This window comes from Hippocampus guttulatus, chromosome 23 (assembly GCF_054856545.1).
Source record: "Hippocampus guttulatus isolate MCC_2025c chromosome 23, RoL_Hgut_1.0, whole genome shotgun sequence".
Classification (NCBI taxonomy): domain Eukaryota; kingdom Metazoa; phylum Chordata; class Actinopteri; order Syngnathiformes; family Syngnathidae; genus Hippocampus; species Hippocampus guttulatus.
The window spans coordinates 5249987-5273626 of record NC_141283.1 but is presented as its reverse complement, the minus strand read 5'-3'; the positions used below and the strand labels follow the sequence as shown (position 1 = coordinate 5273626).

The 23640-nt window shown below is 48.9% G+C and overlaps 1 protein-coding gene across 2 annotated transcripts; it reads left to right on the top strand.

The window, feature by feature from the left end:
* Positions 1–63: 63 nt before the first annotated feature.
* On the top strand, positions 64–21986 carry LOC147185861 (protein dispatched homolog 1-like). Of its 2 annotated transcripts, XM_086104188.1 has the most exons (11): positions 64–829; positions 1894–1963; positions 12109–12833; positions 16066–16095; positions 16414–16537; positions 16743–16870; positions 16958–17052; positions 17185–17282; positions 17440–19029; positions 19107–19370; positions 19965–21986. In XM_086104188.1, the coding sequence occupies exons 3-11, from the start codon at positions 12151–12153 to the stop codon at positions 21681–21683; spliced, it is 4731 nt and encodes a 1576-aa protein (XP_085960314.1). In that variant the 5' UTR covers positions 64–829; positions 1894–1963; positions 12109–12150; the 3' UTR covers positions 21684–21986. The 2 variants fall into 2 exon arrangements, with proteins under 2 accessions (XP_085960314.1, XP_085960315.1); XM_086104189.1 differs by lacking the exons at positions 64–829; positions 1894–1963 and adding an exon at positions 9899–10182.
* The last annotated feature ends 1654 nt before the right edge of the window (positions 21987–23640 follow it).

The following is a 23640-nucleotide window of genomic DNA, read 5'->3' as shown; positions in this document are numbered from 1 at the left end:
TTTGTGGTTATAATGGGTGTCAACACAAAAAATGCCTGCCTTTTGTAATCCACTTTAACCTTGGGCTACCGTCATGATATCTTGCATTGCATTCCACAAACATGATACTGATGCATCTTGAGTGACAGTTTTGGAATGTTTCATACTTGACCAAGCATCACCTTGCTGCATGACTGAAAAGTGAGAACATCTTGATCGCATTACATTCATTTAATTCATAACCTCATGCCGGGGAAATAATGGCATATCTTCACGTTTTCAGTACAAATCACGTAGGGTTATGTGGCGTTACTTTGAAGAACAAAATGTATGTAAAAATAAATAACGCTTACTAAACAGTAATACAGTACTCCATATGTCAGCGAATCGGTGGTTGCCGAACCGCGTGTATGCAGCAGTACACGCTGTATACAGGGGAAAAATAGTTAATTCTCCCAATCTGAACCTTCACCAGGGGAAATGTACACAAAGGTATTGTGAAGACTTTTGTTTGGAAGAAAAGGATGTTATAATGACCAAAGGTCATGTGAAAGAGAATGCCAGGAAATCAGGCTTTGCTGCGAAACTGCATCTGAATGAGGCATTTTGCCTCATCCAATATGGCAGCGCCGATGACGTACGTTAGGACACTCAACGTGTTTTCTATTGTAAAATAACATCTATGGTGCAATCAAGGAGTCCGCAGCTGCCAGCCCACCCCAGCGTGGTGTGATGCCTGGAGACTGGAACGCTGTACCTCAGTGGTTCCATCCGGCAACAACTTTCCTGGAGGACGGGGTCCTGTTTGCCCATCACTCTCAGGAGCCCGGCGTGATTTGCCTTCATGAATGTGAGTACACCCCTTGGCTGTTAAAACACACATGACCGACCGTTCAGCCAGCTGTTTGGTCAACGCTGTCCGCTTCACTAAGCTAATGCTGCTCAAAAGCTAGCATAATGAGCGAAAGCTTTCATGACTGCTTCGGACCATTTAATGACGAATGAAGTGGATCGCACGGTGGTCCAGATTAGCCCGAAGAACCAGCGTTTTAAACGCAGCATCAGAACCAGCTGTGATTTAAGAATCAAGCCCTTAACGTGAAATCGAGACATCATCCGTGGCCACCGCCATGCAACAGTCGCTAAATGTGTATATTAGCCTTTATATGTACATAACAGTGTCCTAAAAATGTGACATGAGTAGAAGTTCTTTTTTGGCACACGTTTGTTTTTACAAACTTGTGTGAGTGATGCATTGTTTAATAAGTTGCTCGAGCATTAGGTAACCCAACAAACGATAACAAACGCGATATTCGAACGTTTATCCATAATCGAATTCGGACATGAGAACTATGTTTTAATCGACCCTGTCCCAGAGTGTTGTTTACAGCGGTGCCGAATGACACCGATTCATACTGACTGTTTTAAATAACTTCTTACCACTCATATGAGAGAGGGAAGATATCAAAACTGGGAGGCAAATGTTGTTCATTTTGAACAGATAAAATTAATAGAGTTCAATATTAAAATCATCGCCAATCGCCCGATAATTCGATTGACGACTGAAATCCGTGACGTGTTATGTTGTTCGATTGTTTTCTCACAAGCATTAGCGTGCTAATCCTCTTCTTCGAGGTTCTCAACATCATATGAACGTGACCAGCGCCATCTGAACCTCTGATAATCTTTTAAGAAACACAATTGCAAAATGCAAAGCTCAGTGTGAACGGGTCGCAGTTGGCTTGGGAATCATGTCCAGCTTTGAAAACACCGCATTAACGCTCGCTTGTCAGTTTTCATTCGATTTTCTTCCGAATTAAATATGACAGACCCCGGTAACGACCGGAGGAAGTGTACCCCCTGTCAACCTGCATGTAACGATCTGATTTTTCTTTTCGCTCCATCTTTTGAAAGCGACCAGTGTCCATGAGCTTGCGGTCAAGAAGAAAAGACTGGGACGGAAAGTTCATCCAGTGTGCCCGCTGTAAGTATTTCCAAAATAATTGTTCTCCCTTCTACGGTGTCACACATGTACAACTCGTCTAGCCACAGCCGGCATCGCACTATGTTCGTATTTTTGATGTGAACGCATTTAACCAGATGCTGACAATATTTGACAAGATAGCCACTTGGGGGCGGTGTTGTGCCACAATAGCGGTACTGTTTATTTATACCGTATTCAAACCAGTTTGAAAACTTGGATGAGTAATACTTGCTGATCATTTCATGCTACTGCAATGGTCAAGTAATATTGTGAGTACCTCCAGTTCAGTGACGCTACAAACTTTTTTTTTTTTTGTCCACCACAATTATCGTGCCCTGTCTGGTAATCAACATTGAGCAAAAAGTGGTTGTATTTGTTTTCTTTGTGAATCTCGCACTACTTTGGCCTTGTCCTGCTCATTTTGGCGCGACGGCGAAACTGATCCTCCCAGCTGCTGTCTAGAATTCAAACTGTATTGTGCTTTGATGTTGACCTAAAAAAAAAAAAAATGAGGCGAGGGGCCGCGTGGCACCAGCGTGCCTAATTTCCATTGAGACTTGAAACTTGGACGCCGTATGACTGTTTCGATGCGGGCAGGTTGTCGGGGGTGTTGTTTTAGATGTGTCTGAGATAAACATTTTACTTTCGGCAGTGATGAAACTTTATCCAGAACTCAGATTTCAACATTTAAGCGTTGCGTAATCGCCTTGGCGATCCTCTCAGGCAGGGGATGCCCAACCTTTTTTGACCGAAGATCAACTTTTCAAGAAGCCAACATGACTTGAAAACAATTCAAAGTTTAGTCAAACATGCCGCAGACAGGTTACATTCGGTTTGATTCCGGAGTGCAGAACGATCGAGTGTGGTGGCAAATGAGCCAAATGCAATTTGACAAGGTACAGAACGTCAGGGTCAGTCCGCAGCCAGAAAACATGTGTCCCTGGGAGGAAAGGCCCTTATTGCACCCTCAGCCAGTCAACATTCCTGTGTTTGTACAACACGTCCTAATGAGGCTGCTCTCTGTGGGGGGGCGTAGGTGGGTGGGGGGGCGGGGGGGGGGGTTTAACGGGCCATGTCTTTGGGGATTTATCTGAAGAGCTAAACAAGCAAAGAAAGATCTAGTGAATCAACCTGCTCACTTCCACTCTCCTTCGCTCTCACAAACGGAAATCACAACTGATGAGGCGAGGTGAGGCAAGTCAAGCCGCCGCAAGGGCTCACGTGCACCCGAACAAAGGTGAGAACACACTGCGTTGTTCTAAAAGTAGACTTTGGTAGAGGAGTAGAAGGACTGATCTGAATGTTCATATTAAATTCATGACAAATACTAATCATGAGTTGATCTGCCGCTGTAAGGGCTAACAATTGTCCCAAATTGTTCATGTTTTTACATTGACAAATGTTCATATCGTATTCCACATCGGCCATTTTAATTGGAAATGGTTACGACGAACTGCCGTAATAGCGTCCAGATTCCTTATGCCCCTCGAGGTACGTTGTAACGAGTTTCGACTGTATTGGGTTCAAAGGCAAGCACGTAGTTTGGAATGATATCCATCCCCGACCAAAAAAAAAAAAAACACCAATAAAACCTAAATGTCAAAGCCAACTATGCGAGAACAAACTCAACGCAAAGCAATCGCCAGAAGAGGCAGCAAGGATGTGAAAGGTCAGCTTTCAAAGACATTCCGATGATTCTGCTCTGTCTTGGGAGTCGGTCCGCCCGACGCGCGTTCGTTTGTTTTCGTCCGCTGCGCCTCTTCCATTTTGTCAGGAAAAGCTCCCTCCTCCTTTGGGAAATTCAAAAGTCCGATTGCCTTATTTTATAACTCGACACTCCGACAAGTCTTTTGGGCGGCGGCACCCGTGTTCCTTTGTGCTCCCCGCCGGTCTATCAAATCATCAAACGCCGCCGGCTGCGGCGCCCGCGATGACGCAGAAAGGCGCCATCCGAACGTGTCGAGCGTTGCGTTGATCCATGCGCCACTCAGAAGTCGACTTTGTTGCCATCTCGTCCGCCTGAAGGAAATGAGTGCGCTATCCGCGGACATTTCTCAAATTCCTCTCCTTGTGTCATTAGTGCTCAAGCAAATAACGGGCTTAAGGGACAGAATTCCACCACTGAATCAACAGATTGTTTGTGTCTCCAGAAGCTCAATGCGAATTGTGGAAAGCGAGGAATTTGGCAAGTATCGTTAAACGACCGACTGACGTTTGGGAGGAGAGCCAAAGAATTGTATCCTGGCTCTCCGCAATGGCTTTGAAGGTTAAAAGCGTTTGCACCTGATTTTACGATGAAGAGCAAACTATGGCAGAATTTAAAAAAAAAAAAAAATCGGATACATTTAGGACATCGATTTATCGAAAGTTGTATTGCTAAATCCTTTTTTTTAGTCTGTTGTCTAGACCTCTGGTAGCTCCATAATTGCACTTTACACTGCATTTTTTTTTTTTTTTGCACTTTTAGCAGATCTAGTCCTGGTTAATACATCAACTTCTACATCTGCCTGAGCATTTATTTTGTGCCCGTTTTGCACTCGCTGACGTCAGGAAATCAGGATATCATGTGGGGATGCCACAGAGGAAACCATTGCTTTCAAAAAAAAACAAAAAAAAAAAAAAACGCCACATTGATGCATGTTGGAACTCGGCAAAACGGCACCTGCGTGTTCCACAGCACGACGGAGCAAAAGAATATAGTTTAAAAATAAAGCGGTGGATGAAAACACACCTACGATTTGAAAGAAAAGCGCTTTTCCGTGTCCCGTTCAGACAAGCCCCGAGGAAAAGTTGAGGATGTTTGCTTTTCCCCTCGTTACGGAGCAAGTATCGGATGGAAATTTGGCATCAGCCGATCTCTTTCACCAAAGATTGGTCGTCTGTTTTCTCCCGTCCGGGTTTGCTGTCACTCTGCTCATCTGGTGTCCCGCTTAATAGAAGTGAGGCACCGCTTCACGTCTTGATTTCTCGTTATTAAGAAGGTCCCAGACGAATGTTTGCCATCGATAGATCTTCGTCGCGAGGCTTTGCAGGCCTCGAGGGTCTCCACCGGGCTTTATTCGCCTAATGAACGGCTCGAGGGATGTTTATGCAACTCTTTCTCTGTGCGGAATTGCCGCCGGCAATGTTGACAATCTCTCCCGTGTTTGCTTCATGAAACATTTCGGCCGCCGCGGCTCGACGACGACGTCGTCGGCTCTTAAGTTGATCTGCTGTTGACGTTCTGTTTCTCGCGGTGACGCTTTGGGAGCAGGAAGCATTTTCTTCTTCAATGCACTGCTTGATGTTATCTCTCTTGTGTCCCGAAGCTCAGGACACACCGAAAGGCCGCACTGTGCTCTACCCCCCCCCCCCCAAAACACTCTTCTTCACTTGTTCAGCTTCAGTCATAATCAGAAGACTCGCCCTTTTTCTTTTTTCATTTTAGTCTGCATTGTCTAATTTGGGGGAGTCCTTTTCAGCTATTGTCTTCTGATTTCCGCTGGTGGTCTGTCGAGCAAACAACTCTCAAAAGGGAACAGTCTGTTTTCTCCTTTTGCAAGGCTTGCCCCCCCCCCCCCTATTTTCCCCCTCTTTCTGATGTTTTCTGTTCTGTCTGCTCGTTCCTCTCTCATAGCGCAAAGTGTCGCGGGAGGACGGTGTGTGTATGTTCTTGTATTGGACCAGGAGCGTATTGGACTTTTAAATGCCAGTGGGGAAGGAAAGACCCCGCTGGCTCGTCAGCGTCTCTGACCCCCTTTTTGGCACAATAGCTGCCTTTCCCCCTCCCACTCATTTCCCTGCCAAGCTGGGAAGAGTAAATATTTATCGGTCCCCACAACAATGACCATCTCGGAGGGTTCGAAAGAGACTTTGACCACTTGCAAAGCCGCTGTCGGGTCGGGGCCGAAAGACGGGCTCTTCTCACTTCGAAACGAAGCATCTCCATCGTGTCCCCCTAAAACTTTGCATTTTTTTTGCATCCACGACGAGGAGTTGGCGACGTCGAGAAACATTTGCACCAGGAATCCATCAAGGCGAAACTTTCTTGGCGCTGACTTAATACGGCGGCCATCCGCCCACTGCGGAAATGACGCGGCACAGGTGCCCTTGAAATGTCCAACAAATCTTTGATTTAAAAGCCACAAAGTCACGTGATTAAAAAAACAACAAAAAAAACAAAATTGAAAGCAGCCGCACACAATGCCGCGTTGTGTAGCAGCTCTCCTTGCGCCTCAGCTGCGCTCGACTGCCAGCTTTTCAATTCCAAATTGGAACAGCACCGACCTCAAAACTGCGGATCTTGCTGTGCAGCGCCGCTCCTTCCCGTTATTATTCCTTTCAGGGGAGGTTCAAAAACCCAAATCATGATGTCATTCCGTAAGGCTGTCACGATTAATTTCCCTCTTATTTGTACGGACTCCTACGATTAATGCCGGACCATAACTGAGCCCCCCCCACACAACCTCATCGTCTTCTTTTACGATCCACATTGAAATGACGTCACCAATTTTACTCGGGCAAAAATGTCAGCGGGAGCTAAGGTGGGCCCAGGACAATTCAGGATTTGAAACAAATAATAACATCTGAAAAAGAAGTCCAGGACCTACTTGATGACTTTCCCCTGCTTCGTTATTGTCGTTCCTCATTTCTTTACACGACCTCCTCAAATGTTGGTCTTCTATCTCCCCCCCCCCCCCCCCCCCCCCCCCACACACACACACAAACGGTAAATCAAACGTTGAGCGTGCATTTACATTCCGAGGAGCAGCAGGCCCGTCGGACTCTTTTTTTTTTTTTTTTTTTTCCACAATCCGTGACTGCGTATCGTCAAGCCTTTTCTGTTGACCTCTTTTCTTGGCCGCTTTCAAATTCATTCGGTGTCACGTTTCCAATCTCGTCTCCTTTGGCTAATTTAACCTGCCGCCGTTTTGCATCCGTCCGGGGCAGCGCTTGGTCACTCTTGTGTTTTGAACAAGTGCGACAGAAAGAAAAGTCTTAACTTTCTTACTTTGCGTTGCTCTCTCGTCCACTTTGCTTTTGCACATTCTGATTTTAAAGATATATAATAAATGAGCACGATGTGAGTATGAAGGATGCTCATTTCTTTCCTTCCCCGCTCCCTTTTCCTCCGTATTTCCACTTATGTTGGTATGTGTCAGACATCCGAAAGTTTTATGTCGGCAGGATGTGATCTCATACCTCCCCAAGATTTTCAACCACCCAAAAACTGTCCCATCCCAGTCACCCGCCCTCAGAGGCCTTCGGAGAAATTTGACACGCGGATGTGATCTTTCAGGTTTTCGCACCGTTTTGCCTGCAGAGGAAAGTGAGTCAAAATCGACTTTGAAATTGTTTTTTTTTTTTTTTTTTTTTTTTGGACATCATGCGTTTTGGAAATGAAACACTTGACTGTTGTTGTAAGCCTTATTTACTCTCAAACGGATGTTTGTGTTTTTTTTTTTTTTGGGCTTGATTTGATCCTGCTCATGAAGTTGTATGTACGATAAAACATTTCCCTTATCGGTATGAGTAGAAGTGGAACCAAAATATGATGGAAAATGAAAATGGATCTCCGGCCGGAATGCCGAGTCGCCGGTCAGCCGTTGTGTGGCGATGCACCGTTCAGGCAAACGGTCGTCTGAGTGGCCCGAAGAAAAGACTCTCCAATCCCCCCCCCGTCACCCTCTTTGTCTGCGTTTGTAGTTTGATCAAGCAAATAAAGATCTCTTCTTTCCGTGCTTTGCTCTTTGATTTGCGTGGACCCCCCCCCCCCCCCCCCCCCTCATTTGCAATGCCGCTTCCTTTCTTCCACTTGATAAGGACCGTCTGTTTGCATACCGCCTCTCTTTCGCCGTCTGCTTTTGGGTCAGTCCCTCCCACAGTCGTCTCCCTCTCGAAGACAACAGAGGATTTCTGATTGAAGCGTGTCCTTTCCCAGACAAGCGAGTGCTTCAGGCCTCCGGGGAGGGAAGCGAAAGACGCAAGTATTGATTTTTGAGAAATGACAATGACATAGAATGGCCACTCTGTACTATTGTAAGTAGAATTTTATAGAATAAGAAATCCATGGATTTTTGAACAGGGGGGGGGTGTAGACTTTTTATACCCACTGTACAAGTCGCTTAACCTTTCATGTCGGTATTAAGTTAGGGTCGCTTTGATTTGCAATGCCGTTGCTCTTGAAATCATAGCAAGGGGGGGGGGGGGGGGGGGGGGTCATCTCGCCCGCGATGAGCGAACGCGCGCGTGTGACGTCATCCTCACCTTTGAGGTTGCCAGTCAACACGTCGGAGAAGAACGTTGACTCGAAGTGCCGCTCCACTTTTCTGCCAGTCTCTTCAAGTCTGGCCAGCGGCTTTTATTGTGGTCTGTCGCGTGCTTTTCTCGGTATGTTGCATAATGATAAGAACCAGACGGATCGGCCATCTGCATCACGTCTGACTCTTTCCGGCGCGCCAAACGAAATGTAACTTTAAAAAGTTGCTTTCGGTATGTTCAAAGGTCCGAGGTTATTTCCACATTTGGCGCAGCAGCAGCAAACGTTGCCCTGCGAGCCACTCGGAAAGAGACAGAAAAGATCAGTTCTTTTGGTAGCGTTTTGCGTATGACAAGAAGGCCGGTTGGAAGCCAGCCGTGGAGTCGATCTTGCCAAAGACCCGGTGCCCATTTTTGCAGTAGTGATTTATCCACAGGCAGAACCACTCGAGTGGTGGAATCTGCATGAAATAGCATCTCTCCCCATAAATACAAGCGCCGTCCATCAGAACGACTTTATTTCCAGCGTATCGGGAGGCGGCTTGAAGTCGACCGATTTATCTTCCATGCTGAAAAATGCATATTAAAAGGAGGCACTCATCTTGCACGCTACAGCGCGTAACGCTGGAAGCAGGCAAAGGCCGGGACGATAACATTTCGACTTGGGCCTGTGCTCGATATCGTCAAGTTGCGTTTCTACTTTGCCCCTAATAATCGGAACGCTCTCATCGTCATGCATGACACCAACCGTCGCTTTGACGAGTTGTGCGCAGTTGTTGTCGTCTCAAGGGCTTGTGGGGCCTCTGTCCTTTCCCAGCACATTGTGGCCTTTGATGTGGTTTGCAGATTTTGGCTCCATGCAGGCCACCCCCCCCCCCCCCCGCCCCCCAGCCACATGCGACACTCAAGGCAAGAGGAAAAGGTAAAGGCGTCGGCATGCATCAGTGCATTTGGTATCAGTGTGATTATTAGAGATGATCACAAAGCACGAAATGACTTGTTGGGCTTTGACTGGCCTGCAGGCCAGATGCGTAAGCGTGCCGCAAGACTGCAGATGATTACGGTTTGCTCTCTGAACAGTGTGTTAATCCTGGCGGACGGCTGCGATCCAAGCCAGGTACGGCCCTCTGCCTTCCGAGCATACTCGGCGATAAAACTCGTCCCCTTGCCGAGGAGATATTTTTGCCAACAAAATTTCTTGACATGGTCCATGAGGTTTCTTTTAGCAAAGTGCATGACTGGTGGAGGTGAAATATAAGGATTCTGTTTTATTTGATGTCTGAAGTTATGCATGCCCCCCCGCCCCCCCTCCCAGACAACTCGTTGATGTAATTTTCTTTTTTTTTTTTTTTTACAGATGAAATTTTAATGGCCCCTTTTGAATTACATTTAAAAATTTGTATTGTAACACTCCATGCCCTGTCTACACGCGCAGCGATTTATTGAAACAAGACGACGTGTTTGTTTCGAGTACGTGATAAATAATATTGAGCAAAGTTGAAGATGGCATGTTAGCTTGGCTCTCGGCAAGCGTCCCGGTTTCTCATGTGGCCCCTTTGCAAAATGAATCGCCCACCCCTTGATCTAAGAAGATGATGTATTTTTCTTTTTCTGGCTGTCGGTGTGCAAAAGATGAGCACCCCCGACTATTCGGGAATGACTTGCGTGGCAGTGAGCGGGTTAAAGACGAGACGGCGGTGGTCCTATCAGTGAGTTGCGCTCCAGGCAGTCCCAGCCCACCGCCTCCTGCCAGCCTGCCTCACTCTTCTCCCGAGGAAAAGGAAAAGGTGCTGTGCGGACACGCCGCCCTTCGCTGGTCTGACATGCTTCTGTCTTCCCAGGCCTTCGTTGTTTCTTCGGTCCGCGGATATTTGCGCTTGCACGGGAAGACTTTTTGTTGTTTTTGTGGGGTGAGGGGGCGTCTCCAATTAGGCGCCGCGTGTTGCAAGGACGAGGCGTTTGGGACAAACCCACCGCACACGGTAGGTTGTGAAGCTTCAGTGGCTTGCGTTTCATTTTCGCGTCTTGCGCCGGTGCGATTTCCCAAAAGGAACCGCGAACGTGCGCCGAAGCTGCGCAGGCATGATGACGTCGATGATGCCCTTCGCTGTTGCGGTCTCGTGTGTGTGTGTGTGTGTGTGTGTGTGAGTGACACTTTGCGGATTGCAGCGTTGCTTCATCGCGAGGTTGCTCAAGTGTTGTCTCTTTTCCTCAATAAAAAAGAAGCGCGTACAACGTGTGGCTTTCCAGTGAATTATCTGGCATTGTGGAAACAGGAAGTAAGCATGAGCCAGGCCGACCGCTCCAAGTGTTTTAGAAAGTCGCTTGGAAGCTTTCATTTGATTCATTTGTAGCGATTAAGTCGTCAGAAAGCCAACCTCACGAAACTTTCTTTTCTGGAGACATTCAAAATAATTGTCACCCGGACGTCACAAATCCAGAAGTGCGCACTCGCCTTTTTGTGCAAGTACTAGTTTTGGGAGCAACCTAGTGATTTTGCCTTGTTAATTACAAAAAAAAAAAAAGTTGATACGTGGTGTTTGTGTGTCCGTCCTAGTGACAGGGCAGCAATTTGAGTTTTTTTTTTTTTTTTTTTTTTGCCAGTAGCCTACTTGTGTTGGAAAATCAAGAGTATTTTGCCAGGGTGTGTTTGCCTCTTTTTCCTCTGATGGGACAAGCCAAAACTGTCAGTGCTGTTGCCCAGATTTTAAACGGCCCAGCTTGTAAAAAAAAAAAAAAAAAAAACGACCATTGCGGGGTCAAATATACACAGAGTCTGTCCTGACAACTAGAAACATGTCAAGGAATAGTAAGTCAAGCTGTAGGTAACTGGGCGGGGGGGGGGGGGGGGGTGCTGCTGCTGCTGCATGTTGACGTGAACCGAGTGGATTAACCGTCTCCTAACTGAGGCCTCGTAATTACGGCTCATTAGGCTAAATGAAAGGGATGCCAGGTGCCTCAACTGCAGCTCGCTGTCGCCCGAGGTGTCTCAATCACACCCCCCCCCCCACTCGTCAGAACCCCTCTCATGAGACCTTGTCCAAAAGATTCTTCGTCATCTGCTGCGTCATTCCTAACCGCTTACTTATGGGAATCGGGCCAAATGTCTTGGCCTGTCTTCCTGTTGCGTCGGGGGGGAAAAGAAATAACACATCTTTGCCTCATCCCCATCGCTGTAGGTGATACTGAAGGCATTACAAATATCTCAAATGACGTCCGAGAATTTGGTCACGTCTCTTCCGAACGTCCTTGAGCAAAATTCATTTTCAACCTCAGACGTCAATAATTGTCCGTACTCATAGTTTAAACCATAACCGGCGAAAAGATTAGCTAAGAGAAAAAAAAAGATTGGTTATTTATGACAGAAATTGTGCCTGTCTACAAAGCGAAGGGTTATTTGGCCCTCGCGTGAAAAGGTTTGTGGAGCTCTGGTCAAAGGCAAGTCACGTGACGGCGTCACGTTGCACTCGTAGTTTTAGTGTTCCATGTTTGTATGTTGTGCTTAGTTCCGCTAGCCTCGGCCACTTTTTTTAAATGCAACCCTGTTTGAACTGTATCGGGCATACCGCCCAAAACCACAGGCATGCCCCCCCCCCGCACCCCCCCAGGCACCGGCTCGCCCACATGCTAAAATTGCCGCCAAGATTCTAATTTCTTTTCTTCCGGCCCGCGAAATTGTACAGTCCTGAAAATGAGCTAATTTGTTGGCCCCTGTTGTCATTCCAAAGGAAGACTCGGTGAACGCGCGCCTTGTGTCCTGGAAAATGACTCACCGTTAAAAACCAGTGGAGAGTTTACACATTGCCATTCTTCATTATTTTATGGATTAGAGAAGGTTAAAACATGTTCATACTTGGCAACCCAATCTATGATGTCTTCTGTTTTTTTTTTTTTTTAATTCACCCCAGAGGGAGTGACAGGATACCGGCCAGGCCGCTCCGCAGAGGACGATGGCCCTAAGCGACGCGGTCGATAACCATCCGGCGCCCGGCGGTGAAGGGCATCCTCTTGGCACCGGCGGGAACGCGCCTTCGAACAGCGACACGCAGGACGGCAGTTTCCCGGAGCCTCGCGCGGCCGCCTCGAACGGCGATGACCTTTCAGCAGAGGCACGCGAAGAAACCTCACTTAGGAATGCGGCACGTAGACAGCCGCAAAAGAAGCCAAGATCACACGTCCAGAGAACAAACAGACCCAGCCAAAACGGCGGAGTTGTCAAACAGAACGGAAGCCTTCGGACGCTCCCCCGCCCGACCGCCGCCGCACCTTCCCCCGCCGTCACGGACTCGCAAACGCTAGCCAAACGCCAGCTTTCATCCGCTCCATCGCCGCCCTCGCCTTGTCTGCAGCCCGCAGCGCCCTGCTGCCAGCAGTGTCACTTCCACTCCTTTTGCTGCCCGTGCGGTCAGCAGGAGCGCCCTCCCCTCCAGATTGCAGGCACGGGCCACGGGCCCGGCTCGGCTCCTCATTCCAGGAGCCCTCTGACCTGCTCTTGTTGTCCACCTGCCTGCACTTACTCCCACCCACGGCCCCATCTTACACACCCGACCACCCCGCGTCGTCTACACCGTCACAGTCACCACCAGCCCTGGCAGGAGCACCTCCAGAGTTCAACACGTCCGACTGAGCTTAGGTATGTGTCGTGCTGTGTGTGTGTGTGTGTGTTTGTTTTTTAATGTAGCAGTTTTTTAACTGGACATGACAGGAAACGCCGTCGCTTGGAACAATTCTATCACGTCCGTGCAAAAGTGATGCAGCCACGTGTGGTCATTGTGACTAAAGCGAAAGGATGCTGAGGAATGCCTCCCCCTTCTTTTCCCTAACCTCATCCTGAGAATTTTGGCAACACAGAACCCGACACCCAAACATAATGTCAAGAAAATAGTATCCAGCTCTTTGTGGCAAAAGTGCAAAGACGTTTTTGGAAAGATAGCATTTCGCATTGTTTTTTTTTTTTTTTTAAGTTGACAGAATAGATTTTTCCATCATGTTTCATATCTATTTTCAACAAGGTTTCGTTTTAGTCTGTTCAATCAAAGTTGATCGCGTTGCACCCGTGACCGAAGGTAGCCCCCTGCGCAGCCGAGTCTGACACCCAACAACTTTTAACTCGGAACCATTCGAACGCTCTTGAGGTCCCTCGCATTTGCCTGTCAAGGCGGCCTGCTAGCATGAAAGCCGTTTGTTGGCAAAGCGTTCTGCTTTTTCCGAGTGATCCATATTTAGTGAGAAGGGAGTTGACTTTTCCTCTAAAACCGCAGCCCATCACCGCATCTGGAACTGGGACCATTTAATGGCGTGCATAATTATTTGCATCATCCTACAGTATATTTACCAATGCTGCAAACATGGGGAGGGAGTTGGAGCAAATTTTGTACAAGTAATTATTGACATGTGTGCTTGTTTTTATCGTAGCTTTATTTATTTATCATGACCCCCCCCCCCCCCCTAACCCCCTCCCACTTCTCAACATGGAATTTTCTTCACTCGAGTTTAATAGGATGTCCTCCGGTACCTCCACCTACGTACAACTCTGGAAAACAACAACTTTTTTCGGTACTGTCGAAAGATGGGATGCGCGTCGTCGCTAGCGCACGCATTCAATTTGAAGGCATCCGTGGCTCCTTACATTTAGTCCATGTTTTCCTCTTTTTTTTTTTTTCTCCCCTTTCATATACTCCTTTGACCTCCTTAAACGCACCGCTACCCCCCCAGCCCCATTTCTCATTCCTCTTGTAAATGGGGAGCAGATGTGGTCTTTGGACTCTTTCATGTCGAACGGATTGCTTGCTTACCTAAACAGGTGTCTTTCTTTTCCTTCAGTCTCTCGCATTTTTTTTTTTTTTGTTCAGGTACAAGTTAAAAAAAAAAGCGTATCTAAAAAAAATGTCTCATAGTAAACGTTGAAATATTTTATCTTTAAATCTAATCAAAGTATTGTCATTTCTCGAGAATAACACTTTTTGGAGTGTCACTGTACGGATTACCGAGAAAATGCAGTCATCTTAAGCAGCCAGAAGCAGCAAGCCTTTAAAAAAAAAAAAAATTAATCGTGCTGAGACCTGGCACGCTGCTGAGAAATCAGAATGTTGACAGTACGTCCCTCTTTGATCCTGCCTTCATGGACAGGTGTTTACTCAGAGATGACTATCTTGACGGGTTTTGTCCCATCTGCTGTCTGTCAGGGGGGGCTTACAGAGAGAGCGTGTGTGCGATTGAAGGAAAAGGTGGAGCAACGTAAGTGATAGGGGTGAGCACGATAACGCTGAACATGACAGAGCCGCAAATTGTAAACAATATTTTCACGGGGCCCCTCTAGCAGCCACGGGCTCGTGCAATTATGTCACTCTGCTAGTTTAAACTGCCTCCGAAACCCATAAAAGTGGTCTCAAAAACATTTTGCTGCAAAAACACATATGAAATTGTCGCCGTTGAGTCATGAAATAATTTCTCGACTGGCTTTCAAACCGTTGGCACGGTCGTATTACTTGCCCGGCAGTGGGCCATGTTTTTTCCGCCTGCTCTTGTAATGACATTTTGAAATGGCCGCACGTCCACCTGTCTGACAGCGGACGCTCCGCAGCGTCTCGACCTTTAACTTCAGCCCCGAGACACACAGACTTGCGTCCACGCACGCGTTATATAAGATCAGAAAAGAACGCTTTCTAAATTGTCGAAGAAAATGATTGATGAACTACTGAATTGGTTTTCACCTGCTCAGTTTTTTTTTGTTTTTTTTTGCCTTTCACGGCCGCTCGTGATTAGTCACCATTGTCAACTCGGCCATATTGAGAAAGGAAAGCTGTGATGACGGGGGTGCTTTCTTTCCCCCTCCACGATTTGGAGCGTCTTTGGCACAACCCAAACAAGGAACATCCGATTCCATCTTCAACAAACACTCTTTTTATATCTGCAATCATTGTTTGTTTTAGCGGGTCTAGAATATGTTTTGAATCTATATCAAAGGGTTTAAGCACACAATTGTCATGATCATTGCGATTGGGTAAACCCACATGTGATGCAGGAAGGCGAACACGCATCGCCATCCTCTCACACATGCTTGACAACCCCCGGCATTTTTTTCTTTTTTTCCTTTGCTCTGTCAGCACAGCGTTGAGTGAGTGGCCAGTGGCCTGTGTTTACCTTATTAATTAGCCCAGTGATCCAGAAAGACTCCCACAGGTAAATAGAAAAACAGTGAATGTTGCACAGACAAAAGAGAAAAAAAAAGACAGACGCAAGAATAAGTCCCCCCCCCCCCCCCTTTCAAAAAAGGAATGTATCTGCGGTGAATGGCCTCGAAATGCCAGTTTTTGGCCACTGGCCCACCTGACATTTGCACAAAGCTTAAAATCGAAGCCCTTCAGGCATGGCGTTATCATCTTAACATAGCCAGTAATGCATTTGACATTTAAAATGTGGATCGTGTGTGTGTGTGTGTGTTTTTTTCCCAAACATTGACGCAAATGAGTTCCTTTTTTGCTTTGTGAAGCTCCCGACAAGTAGCCACGGGAACATTCCAAAAGTGAAGCAACATTATGGCTCCTGAAAATAAATGCAAACGGTGTTTCTATAGAGCTCCATGTGTTCAATTACACGTTTTTTTTGTTGTTGTTTTTTTTTTAACATTTCAAAGGGATTTTGAAACTCTGCTGTCAGAACCAATCGTTTTTTTTATGGTTTTGCACCGCACACTGCGTACCGCGCCGTATGTGCTGTTGCTCACACTGGGAGCCAAAGGTCTCGTGGCGTCGTAAATTAATCGTTCTCGCCTCCTCCAAAGCCTTGCAAAATGTCTTTGGGATTGGCCGCCGCTTTGACATCAAAATGTAAACGTTATTTATCTGTCTCATTTTCTTTTTCAGCCCCGCGTGGCCCTTTCGATTCCCCAAAAGGTAAGGACTGCCATAACCAAGCCTTACCCCCCCCCCCCCCTGCCCTCCCCTCCCATTATTCCCATCCTCCATCCATCACTGCTGTCATACCTCAGCAGTGAGTCATGAGTGATCTTGCGGGAGTTGCAAACGCCTGTCTGTACCTGGCCTGAGTAAACCAGCAGACTGCATCTCATCATTTCTCACTTGCATGCGGGCACTAATTCAATACAGTATGCGTCCATGTTTATCATCGATTCGATTTTTGTCGGAGGGGGTTGGACGGCGACGAACCTTGTCGTCTCGCAGCCATTTCGAGTCTCCTTCTTGCGTTTTCAGCTATTCCGAGCTGATAGCGGATTGGCCGGTGGTGGTGCTCGGGGTGTGCACGGTGCTCATTGTCGTGTGCGCCCTGGTGGGCGTTCTGGTTCCTGACCTCCCCGATTTCTCCGACCCTCTTTTGGTGAGTAATTCATTTTTAACATGTTTAGGTAAATACAAGTCTCGATGACGGACGAAGAAGGGTGAAGAATGAACGGTGGAAACGTCGACGTGGACGGTATCCGCCGGCAAATAATACGGCGACCGTTTATCCAAAGTTGTCATTTTGTGCAAAAGGAGGTTAGCAGTTGCCGCCCAAAAATCGGTTGTTTTGCATGTCGTCAAAGGGTTTCGAGCCTCGAGGAACTGCCATTGGTCAACGCCTGGTCACCTGGAACAACATGGTGAAGAACACGGGCTACAAAGCAACACTGGCCAACTATCCCTTCAAATACGCCGACGAGCAGGCTAAAAAGTAAAGCGTGAACTTTCCGTCAAGGTCATGATCCGATCTATTCATGATGTAATGATCTCATCATCTTGATTTTCTGTTGCTCTCAAGTCACCAGGAACCCAAGCGGGCCGAAGACCACTTTGATCGAGAAAAACGGCACGCAGAGTGGGACTTCAGGAAGGAGTTCTTCTGCGATGTGCCTGGTAAACGGGCCATTTTCTGGAACTATTCTCACCCGAAGATGCATTTCATTTTGGACAACAAAAAAAAAAAAAAGGTTCTGTTATGCCTCACTTTGATGAATGTGATGTCGTTCTCCTTGATACGTCGTGCAGGCTCCAGCTATTCCAGGCTGGTTTTCTCATCTGCCGAGGGGAAGAATTTGTGGAGTATTCAGGCCATCAAATCCATGTGCAATCTGGACAACACTCGGGTACGAACGAGGAGCGGCGCCACGCGGTTTCGTGGTCACGTTGTCATTTAGGGGCCTTGCCAGTGCCGAATCACCCTTGCATTTAGATGCTCACTGAACTGAGCTTCAAATGTAAAAAAAAAATAAAATAAAAAATTTTGAATTGGTCTGTCCGCAGGTGCGCTCTCACCGCGACTACTGGAGCCTCTGCCAGCGCACCAACGATGCCTCGTGCTGCCCCAGCTGGACGCTCGGGAACTACATCGCGGCGCTCACCAACAGGTCGTCCTGCCAGACGATTACCGAGCGCGACGTGGCGCACACGCTGAAGATTTTGCGCTCGTGCGCCAAGTATTACCACAACGGCACGCTGGGACCCGATTGCTGGGACGTGGCCCTCAAGCGTAAGGATCAGCTCAAGTGCGGCAACGTGCCCCGCAAGTGCACCAAGTACAACGCCGTCTACCAGATGATGCACTTCCTGGTTGATAAGGACTTCCTCAGCCCCAAGAGCCTGGAGTTTCCGCCGCCCGTGCTCACGTACAGCATGCTCTTCTCGCCCACAGAAAAGGGAGAGTCCATGATGAACATTTACTTGGATAATTTTGAGAACTGGAACTCCTCGGACGGCGTGACCACAGTCACCGGGATCGAGTTTGGCATTAAGCACGACCTCTTCCAGGACTACCTCCTGACGGACACGGTGTACCCGGCCATCGCCATCGTGATCGTCCTGCTGGTCATGTGCGTGTACACGCGCTCCGTTTTCATCACCCTCATGACCATCATCGCCATCATCAGCTCCCTCATCGTGTCTTATTTTCTCTACCGCCTGGTCTTCAACTTTGAGTTTTTCCCTTTCATGAACCTGACGGCCCTCATCATCCTGGTGGGAATCGGCGCGGACGACGCCTTCGTGCTTTGCGACGTCTGGAATTACACCAAATTTGACAAGCCCCGCGCCGAGCTGGCGGAAGCGGTCGGCGTGACGCTGCAGCACGCCGCCTTGTCCATGTTCGTCACCAGCTTCACCACCGCCGCCGCTTTCTACGCCAACTACGTCAGCAACATCACGGCCATACGCTGCTTCGGCATCTACGCCGGGACGGCCATCTTGGTCAACTACGTCCTCATGGTGACGTGGCTGCCGGCGGTGGTGGTGTTGCACGAGCGCTACCTCCCGAGCGCGTTGCCCTGTTCCAAGCCCCAGCGCCAACAAAGCGGCCACGGCGTCCGGGCGACGGCGGCGGGTCTCTGCCGGAAGGCTCACAAATGCTTGTTTAGCGTCTCCGAAGCCTCCAGGATCTTCTTTGAGAAGGTTCTGCCCTGCGTGGTCATCAAGCTGCGCTACCTCTGGCTCTTCTGGTTCCTCGCGCTGACGGTGGGCGGGGCGTACGTCGTTTGCGTCAACCCGAAGATGAAGCTTCCCTCGCTGGAGCTGGCCGAGTTTCAGGTCTTCCGTTCCTCTCACCCTTTCGAGCGCTACGATGCCGAGTACAAGAAGCTCTTCATGTTTGAGAGAGCGCATCACGGAGAGGACCTCCACATGCCCATCACCATCATCTGGGGTGTCACGCCCGTGGATAACGGTGACCCCCTGAACCCCAAGAACAAGGGAAAGTTGATGCTGGACAGCAGCTTCAACATCGCCAGTCCGGCCTCTCAGCTGTGGATCCTCAATTTCTGCCAGAAGCTTCGAAACCAGAGTTTTGTCTTTCAGTCAGACGAGCAGGACTTCACCAGCTGCTTCATCGAGACATTCAAGCAGGTCAGTAAATGACAATGTCTATATCCATTTTTTTTTTTTTTTAAACGCGTACGTTAGTCCTACCTTATTTTTAACAGTGGATGGAGAACCAAGACTGCGAGGAGGCATCCGTCTACCCCTGCTGCAGTCAATCCACCTTCCCTTACAAGCAGGAAGTCTTTGAGCTGTGCATCAAGAGGGCCATCATGGAGCTCGACCGCAGTACCAACTACCACCTGGACAGCAAGACCCCCGGACCTCGATTCGACATCAACGACACCATCAAGGCCATCGTTTTGGAGTTTAAGAGCACCTTCCTTTTCACGCTGGCCTATGAGAAGATGCACCAGTTCTATCGTGAGGTCAGAGCATGTGAACGCGGCGTTCATTTTATGATCTTTTCCTCTTCGACGCTGCACCCGCAGGGGTGTCCAAACTTTTTTTGTTTGAGGGCCGCCTCAGTCAAAATTGAAGGATGATAGAGCCACTTTAAAATTCTTCACATTTTTGAAGCCTTCTTTAGTTGTCTAGTTGATTTCATCAGCCTTCTATTGAAGGTGTTGAGGCAAAGAGTTGTGGATTTTTTTTGGGGGGGGGGGGGTGGCCAACAGCCCTCTATCGCACAGAATAGGTCCAGCTCTGCACTTCACAGCAGCCGAATCCCAACTCCACATTCAGAACCCCAAAAAAGGGTGACCGTTTTTCAGTACTTGAGGATCGTTAATGCGAGGTCCTCATCACTCAGCCATAGAGCACAAAGTGGAAGAACCGATTTTTGCCTCGAAAATTGAATCGTATCGTATCATTTTTCCATGTCATGATATATATATTTTTGGAAATGGATGGCGAGCCGCAATTCGTTTCGACACCACCGCTATATCCCATTTACAGTCATTGTCGGAGGCACCGTCCACTTGAAAAACGCTGAATGTCGCGGTTATCTGTCGGTCATCCAGGTGGACGCCTGGATAACGGAGGAGCTGCGCCACGCCCCGCTGGGCCTCAGCCACGGCTGGCTGGTCAGCAACCTGGAATTCTTCGATCTTCAGGACAGTCTGTCTGACGGCACTCTGGTTGCCATGGCGCTGTCGGTGGCCGTGGCCTTCAGCGTCATGCTCCTCACCACGTGGAACATCATCATCAGCCTGTACGCCATCCTGTCCATCGCCGGGACCATTTTCGTCACCGTGGGCTCCCTGGTGCTTCTCGGTTGGGAGCTGAACGTCTTGGAGTCGGTCACCATTTCCGTGGCGGTCGGGCTGTCCGTGGACTTTGCCGTTCACTACGGCGTGGCGTACAGGCTGGCGCCGGAGCCGGACCGCGAGGGAAAAGTGATTTTCTCCCTCGGCCGCATGGGGTCCGCCATCGCTATGGCTGCCTTGACCACCTTTGTCGCGGGGGCCATGATGATGCCCTCGACGGTGTTAGCCTACACCCAGCTGGGCACCTTCATGATGCTGATCATGTGCATCAGCTGGGCCTTCGCCACCTTCTTTTTTCAGTGCATGTGTCGCTGCCTGGGCCCTCAGGGCACCTGCGGCCAGATCCCGCTGCCTAAAAATCCGCCGTGTCAGGCTTTGTCTCGGGACCCGTCCGGAGGCGCTCCATCCAAAGGGCAGAGCTCCGGTTTGGGCAAATACCAGCTGGACGGCGGGGACGGAGAGGCGGAACATTACGAATTGGAGCCGCTGGCTTCAGGTCAGAAAGCTGAAGACAAACCTCAAGAGGATCAAGAGCTTTGTCCGCAGCGTCCCAACGGCGTACGCGCGCACCACCGCGCTTCCCAGTATTCGCACACTCGGTACGACAGTCGCACGGAGGCCGGCAAATGCAGTCCTAAAAACGGCCTCGTCGATGCGCTCAACACGGCCGCTCGCTGCCAGTACGCGCAGAACACGGACTGCTCGTGTGGGGAACCACCTCCGCTGTGGACATCCCGTTCCTGTCCTCACCCTCCCCAGGACTCTCATCCCCTCCCCCATCTTGTCCCTCCTGCGGGAAACCGTCGGAGCGAACCGGACCCGGCGTGCGCACGCGGGAATCGCCGCGAGCACTGCGTCCCCTGTCCGCCTCCTCCCCACTTGCACCGCTGCAGCCCGGGAAGGGTCGTGTACCCCCGGCAAGCACCCGCGCCCTGCTGCCATCTTCACAAGTATTGCATCCACGCCGCCAGCCCGGAGGCCATTTCGGACCAGAGAGCCTCCAGCCAGCGCGCGGCCCAAAAAGACGGCTCTTTTCAAGGCTCCGAGCCCGATCGTGGGCCGGAAGTGCCAAGCCTAATTCTCGGCACGCCGGCCGTGACACAAACTCCGCGGTCCCCCGCCACGCAGGACTCGGGCCAAACGGACAGACATCAAGGGCCGAATGCGCGAGACGGGAGGCCTCGCCCTCCTCCGTGCGGCGTGACCGCAGAAACCGCAACGCGGGAGGATGTTTGGCGTAAGATCCCCGGCCAGCAGGAGAGCGCCGCCCTCCCCCAGAAGCCACGTGTCAAAAAGTGCGAGCAGAACTCGAAACGGGAGCGGACTTCTGCCTCGCCAAAGAAACGCTATTGTTTTAACAGGGCCTTGAAGGTGAAGTGCAACTCGGCCTCCGAGTTCGACGTTGCAAAAAGTGAAACGAGCGTGCCGCCCATCATCAACAACAGCGGCCGCTCCTCTGAAAGCTTATGTTAGGACAAAAATCCACAGCGTCAACTGAATACTAGTCATCGTGTGATGCGAAGTGCCTCAGTGTGATTCTGTACAGTAGCGCTGACCCACTAGATTGTTTCTATTTCTGCCTCTGGCTAAACGTTGTTCTTTTTAAAACGGTCTTATCACTTCTTTTATTTTATTTTTTTTAACAATGTGCCAATATACCGCAGGCATTTGCACAGGCAGATTAAAACGCACATATTTGCTACTGAATGTGATCACATGACCCGTGACATACGTGTCATGTCACATTTAAAAAAAAAAAAAAAAAAAAAGGAAAAACAGACACACACACACACATTGCTTTTCAACTTTTTTTTGGTGTGCAATGAACGTCTCCAGTGAATTATGGTCTGTCCAATTAAAATGTCTCCCTTAATCGCTGTTGTCCTGTTTATCAAACGGACCACAAAATGTGTCACGGTTCCATTGTGTGATTGTACATACAAGGATCTACTCATCATTGGCTGCTAAATAGCGGCGCCTTCGCTGCTGTGTGTCTGGCCTCAAATAATTGGCAGGTTTGAAGTCACGCCGCGGTTGACTTTCATTTTGATTTACGCAAGATCGGATTTTTATCGCAGCCACTCGCAAGATTATCCCAACATTATTACGGGTCATAAAGTCAATCCGGTCGAGCAAAATAGGTTCCGTTGACTGAAAGCCATTTCACTTTACAGGCCCCACTTTTTCATTTATCTAATAAATGCCCCGGCGGCTACAGCCCCCGCCAAAAGCACGTGGAGGGAATTGTATATTTGTCGGCACGTTTATACAGTGGATCCACTCGGCGAGTCTTGAGAGCTGACTGGGTTGCCTGTGCTGGCTTTCGCGCTTGCTTTCGTGTACCTTTAATATTCAAGCGCCGTCACGACATCAGAGCTCCCTGTGTTTACGTTCTTTCCTGTGATGTGGTACATCAAGCGGCGGTGCATTTTCAAAGCCCGCTTTGACGTGGCAAATGTAGCGTTTGATTTCAACGTCTTCAGGCTTAGGGTGACGGTTTCTTTCTAACGGGCAATGGTCTTTTATTTATTGATTTATCGTGAAGGGAAGAACTCTTGCCTGGGTGACGGTTTCGGCGACGCGTCTTAAAAACATCCGACCGGGTCGGGAAACTTGCAAAATAAGGCTCCCTGACCCTGTCAACCACCCCCCCCCCCCCTCCCCCATGTAAGCCCCCTCCTCCCCGTGCCATCTCCACCCCTCCTCATTTTGCTGGCCTCTTTTGTCCGTCTTTTGAATTTCATGCTTTCCGATGTTATGACTTTGCCGCTTTCCCGGTCCATGATGCGATTGTTTCTTCGTCGGTGGTCCGTTCATGGCTGATTTGTTGTTTTCTTGTTCTGCTTTTTGTGTTCGATGTTGTTTGTTCTTTGCATTCTGTTCCATGTTCTTTCTCTCAGCTTTGACCAAGTTAGGGGGAGCCCGATTTGGAAGGCTTCTCAACCCGCTCAGCTGTTTCCAAGACCTCAGTCACCAGGAAGTATTGACGGCGCTGATGAAGGTTGAAGCAACAGCCGAAACCCTCAGCCAGGTAAGAGTTTTCCTCTTCACCAAAAAGACCATTGTCTGGACAAAACAAATGAAAGCTTGCACCTTATTTAACTCCCAAGTAGACGATGATGAACGTTCTAGTGCATCTTAACACTTTGTGCTAGACGGGGGCAGCTTCCGTGTAAAATGCACGAGTGAACCCGAGACGAGTCGCCTAGTCACCCCTTGCTATGGAAATGCGTTTCTTTTCCTCGCGTCGCCGCCCCCTCCGCCATATGTACACAGACTGCAGCAAACGGGCTGAATTCGACCCGGTCTCGGCTTGAACCTCCCACGTTGGAGGATCACGTGTTGACTTATTTTGAGCGTTTCGTTGACCTCCATCTCAGCCATGACTGCATTTCTCCTCCTTTGCGAGACTGCAGATGAGCCGGCTTTC

Excerpts from the sequence above, each read along its gene's own strand:
- LOC147185861 (XM_086104188.1), top strand. The coding sequence starts at position 12,151 with ATGGCCCTAAGCGACGCGGTCGATAACCATCCGGCGCCCGGCGGTGAA. Across the intron at positions 16,871-16,957 it reads GCCGACGAGCAGGCTAAAAA|TCACCAGGAACCCAAGCGGG; the intron begins GTAAAGCGTGAA and ends GTTGCTCTCAAG. Across the intron at positions 19,371-19,964 it reads TGCACCAGTTCTATCGTGAG|GTGGACGCCTGGATAACGGA; the intron begins GTCAGAGCATGT and ends TCGGTCATCCAG.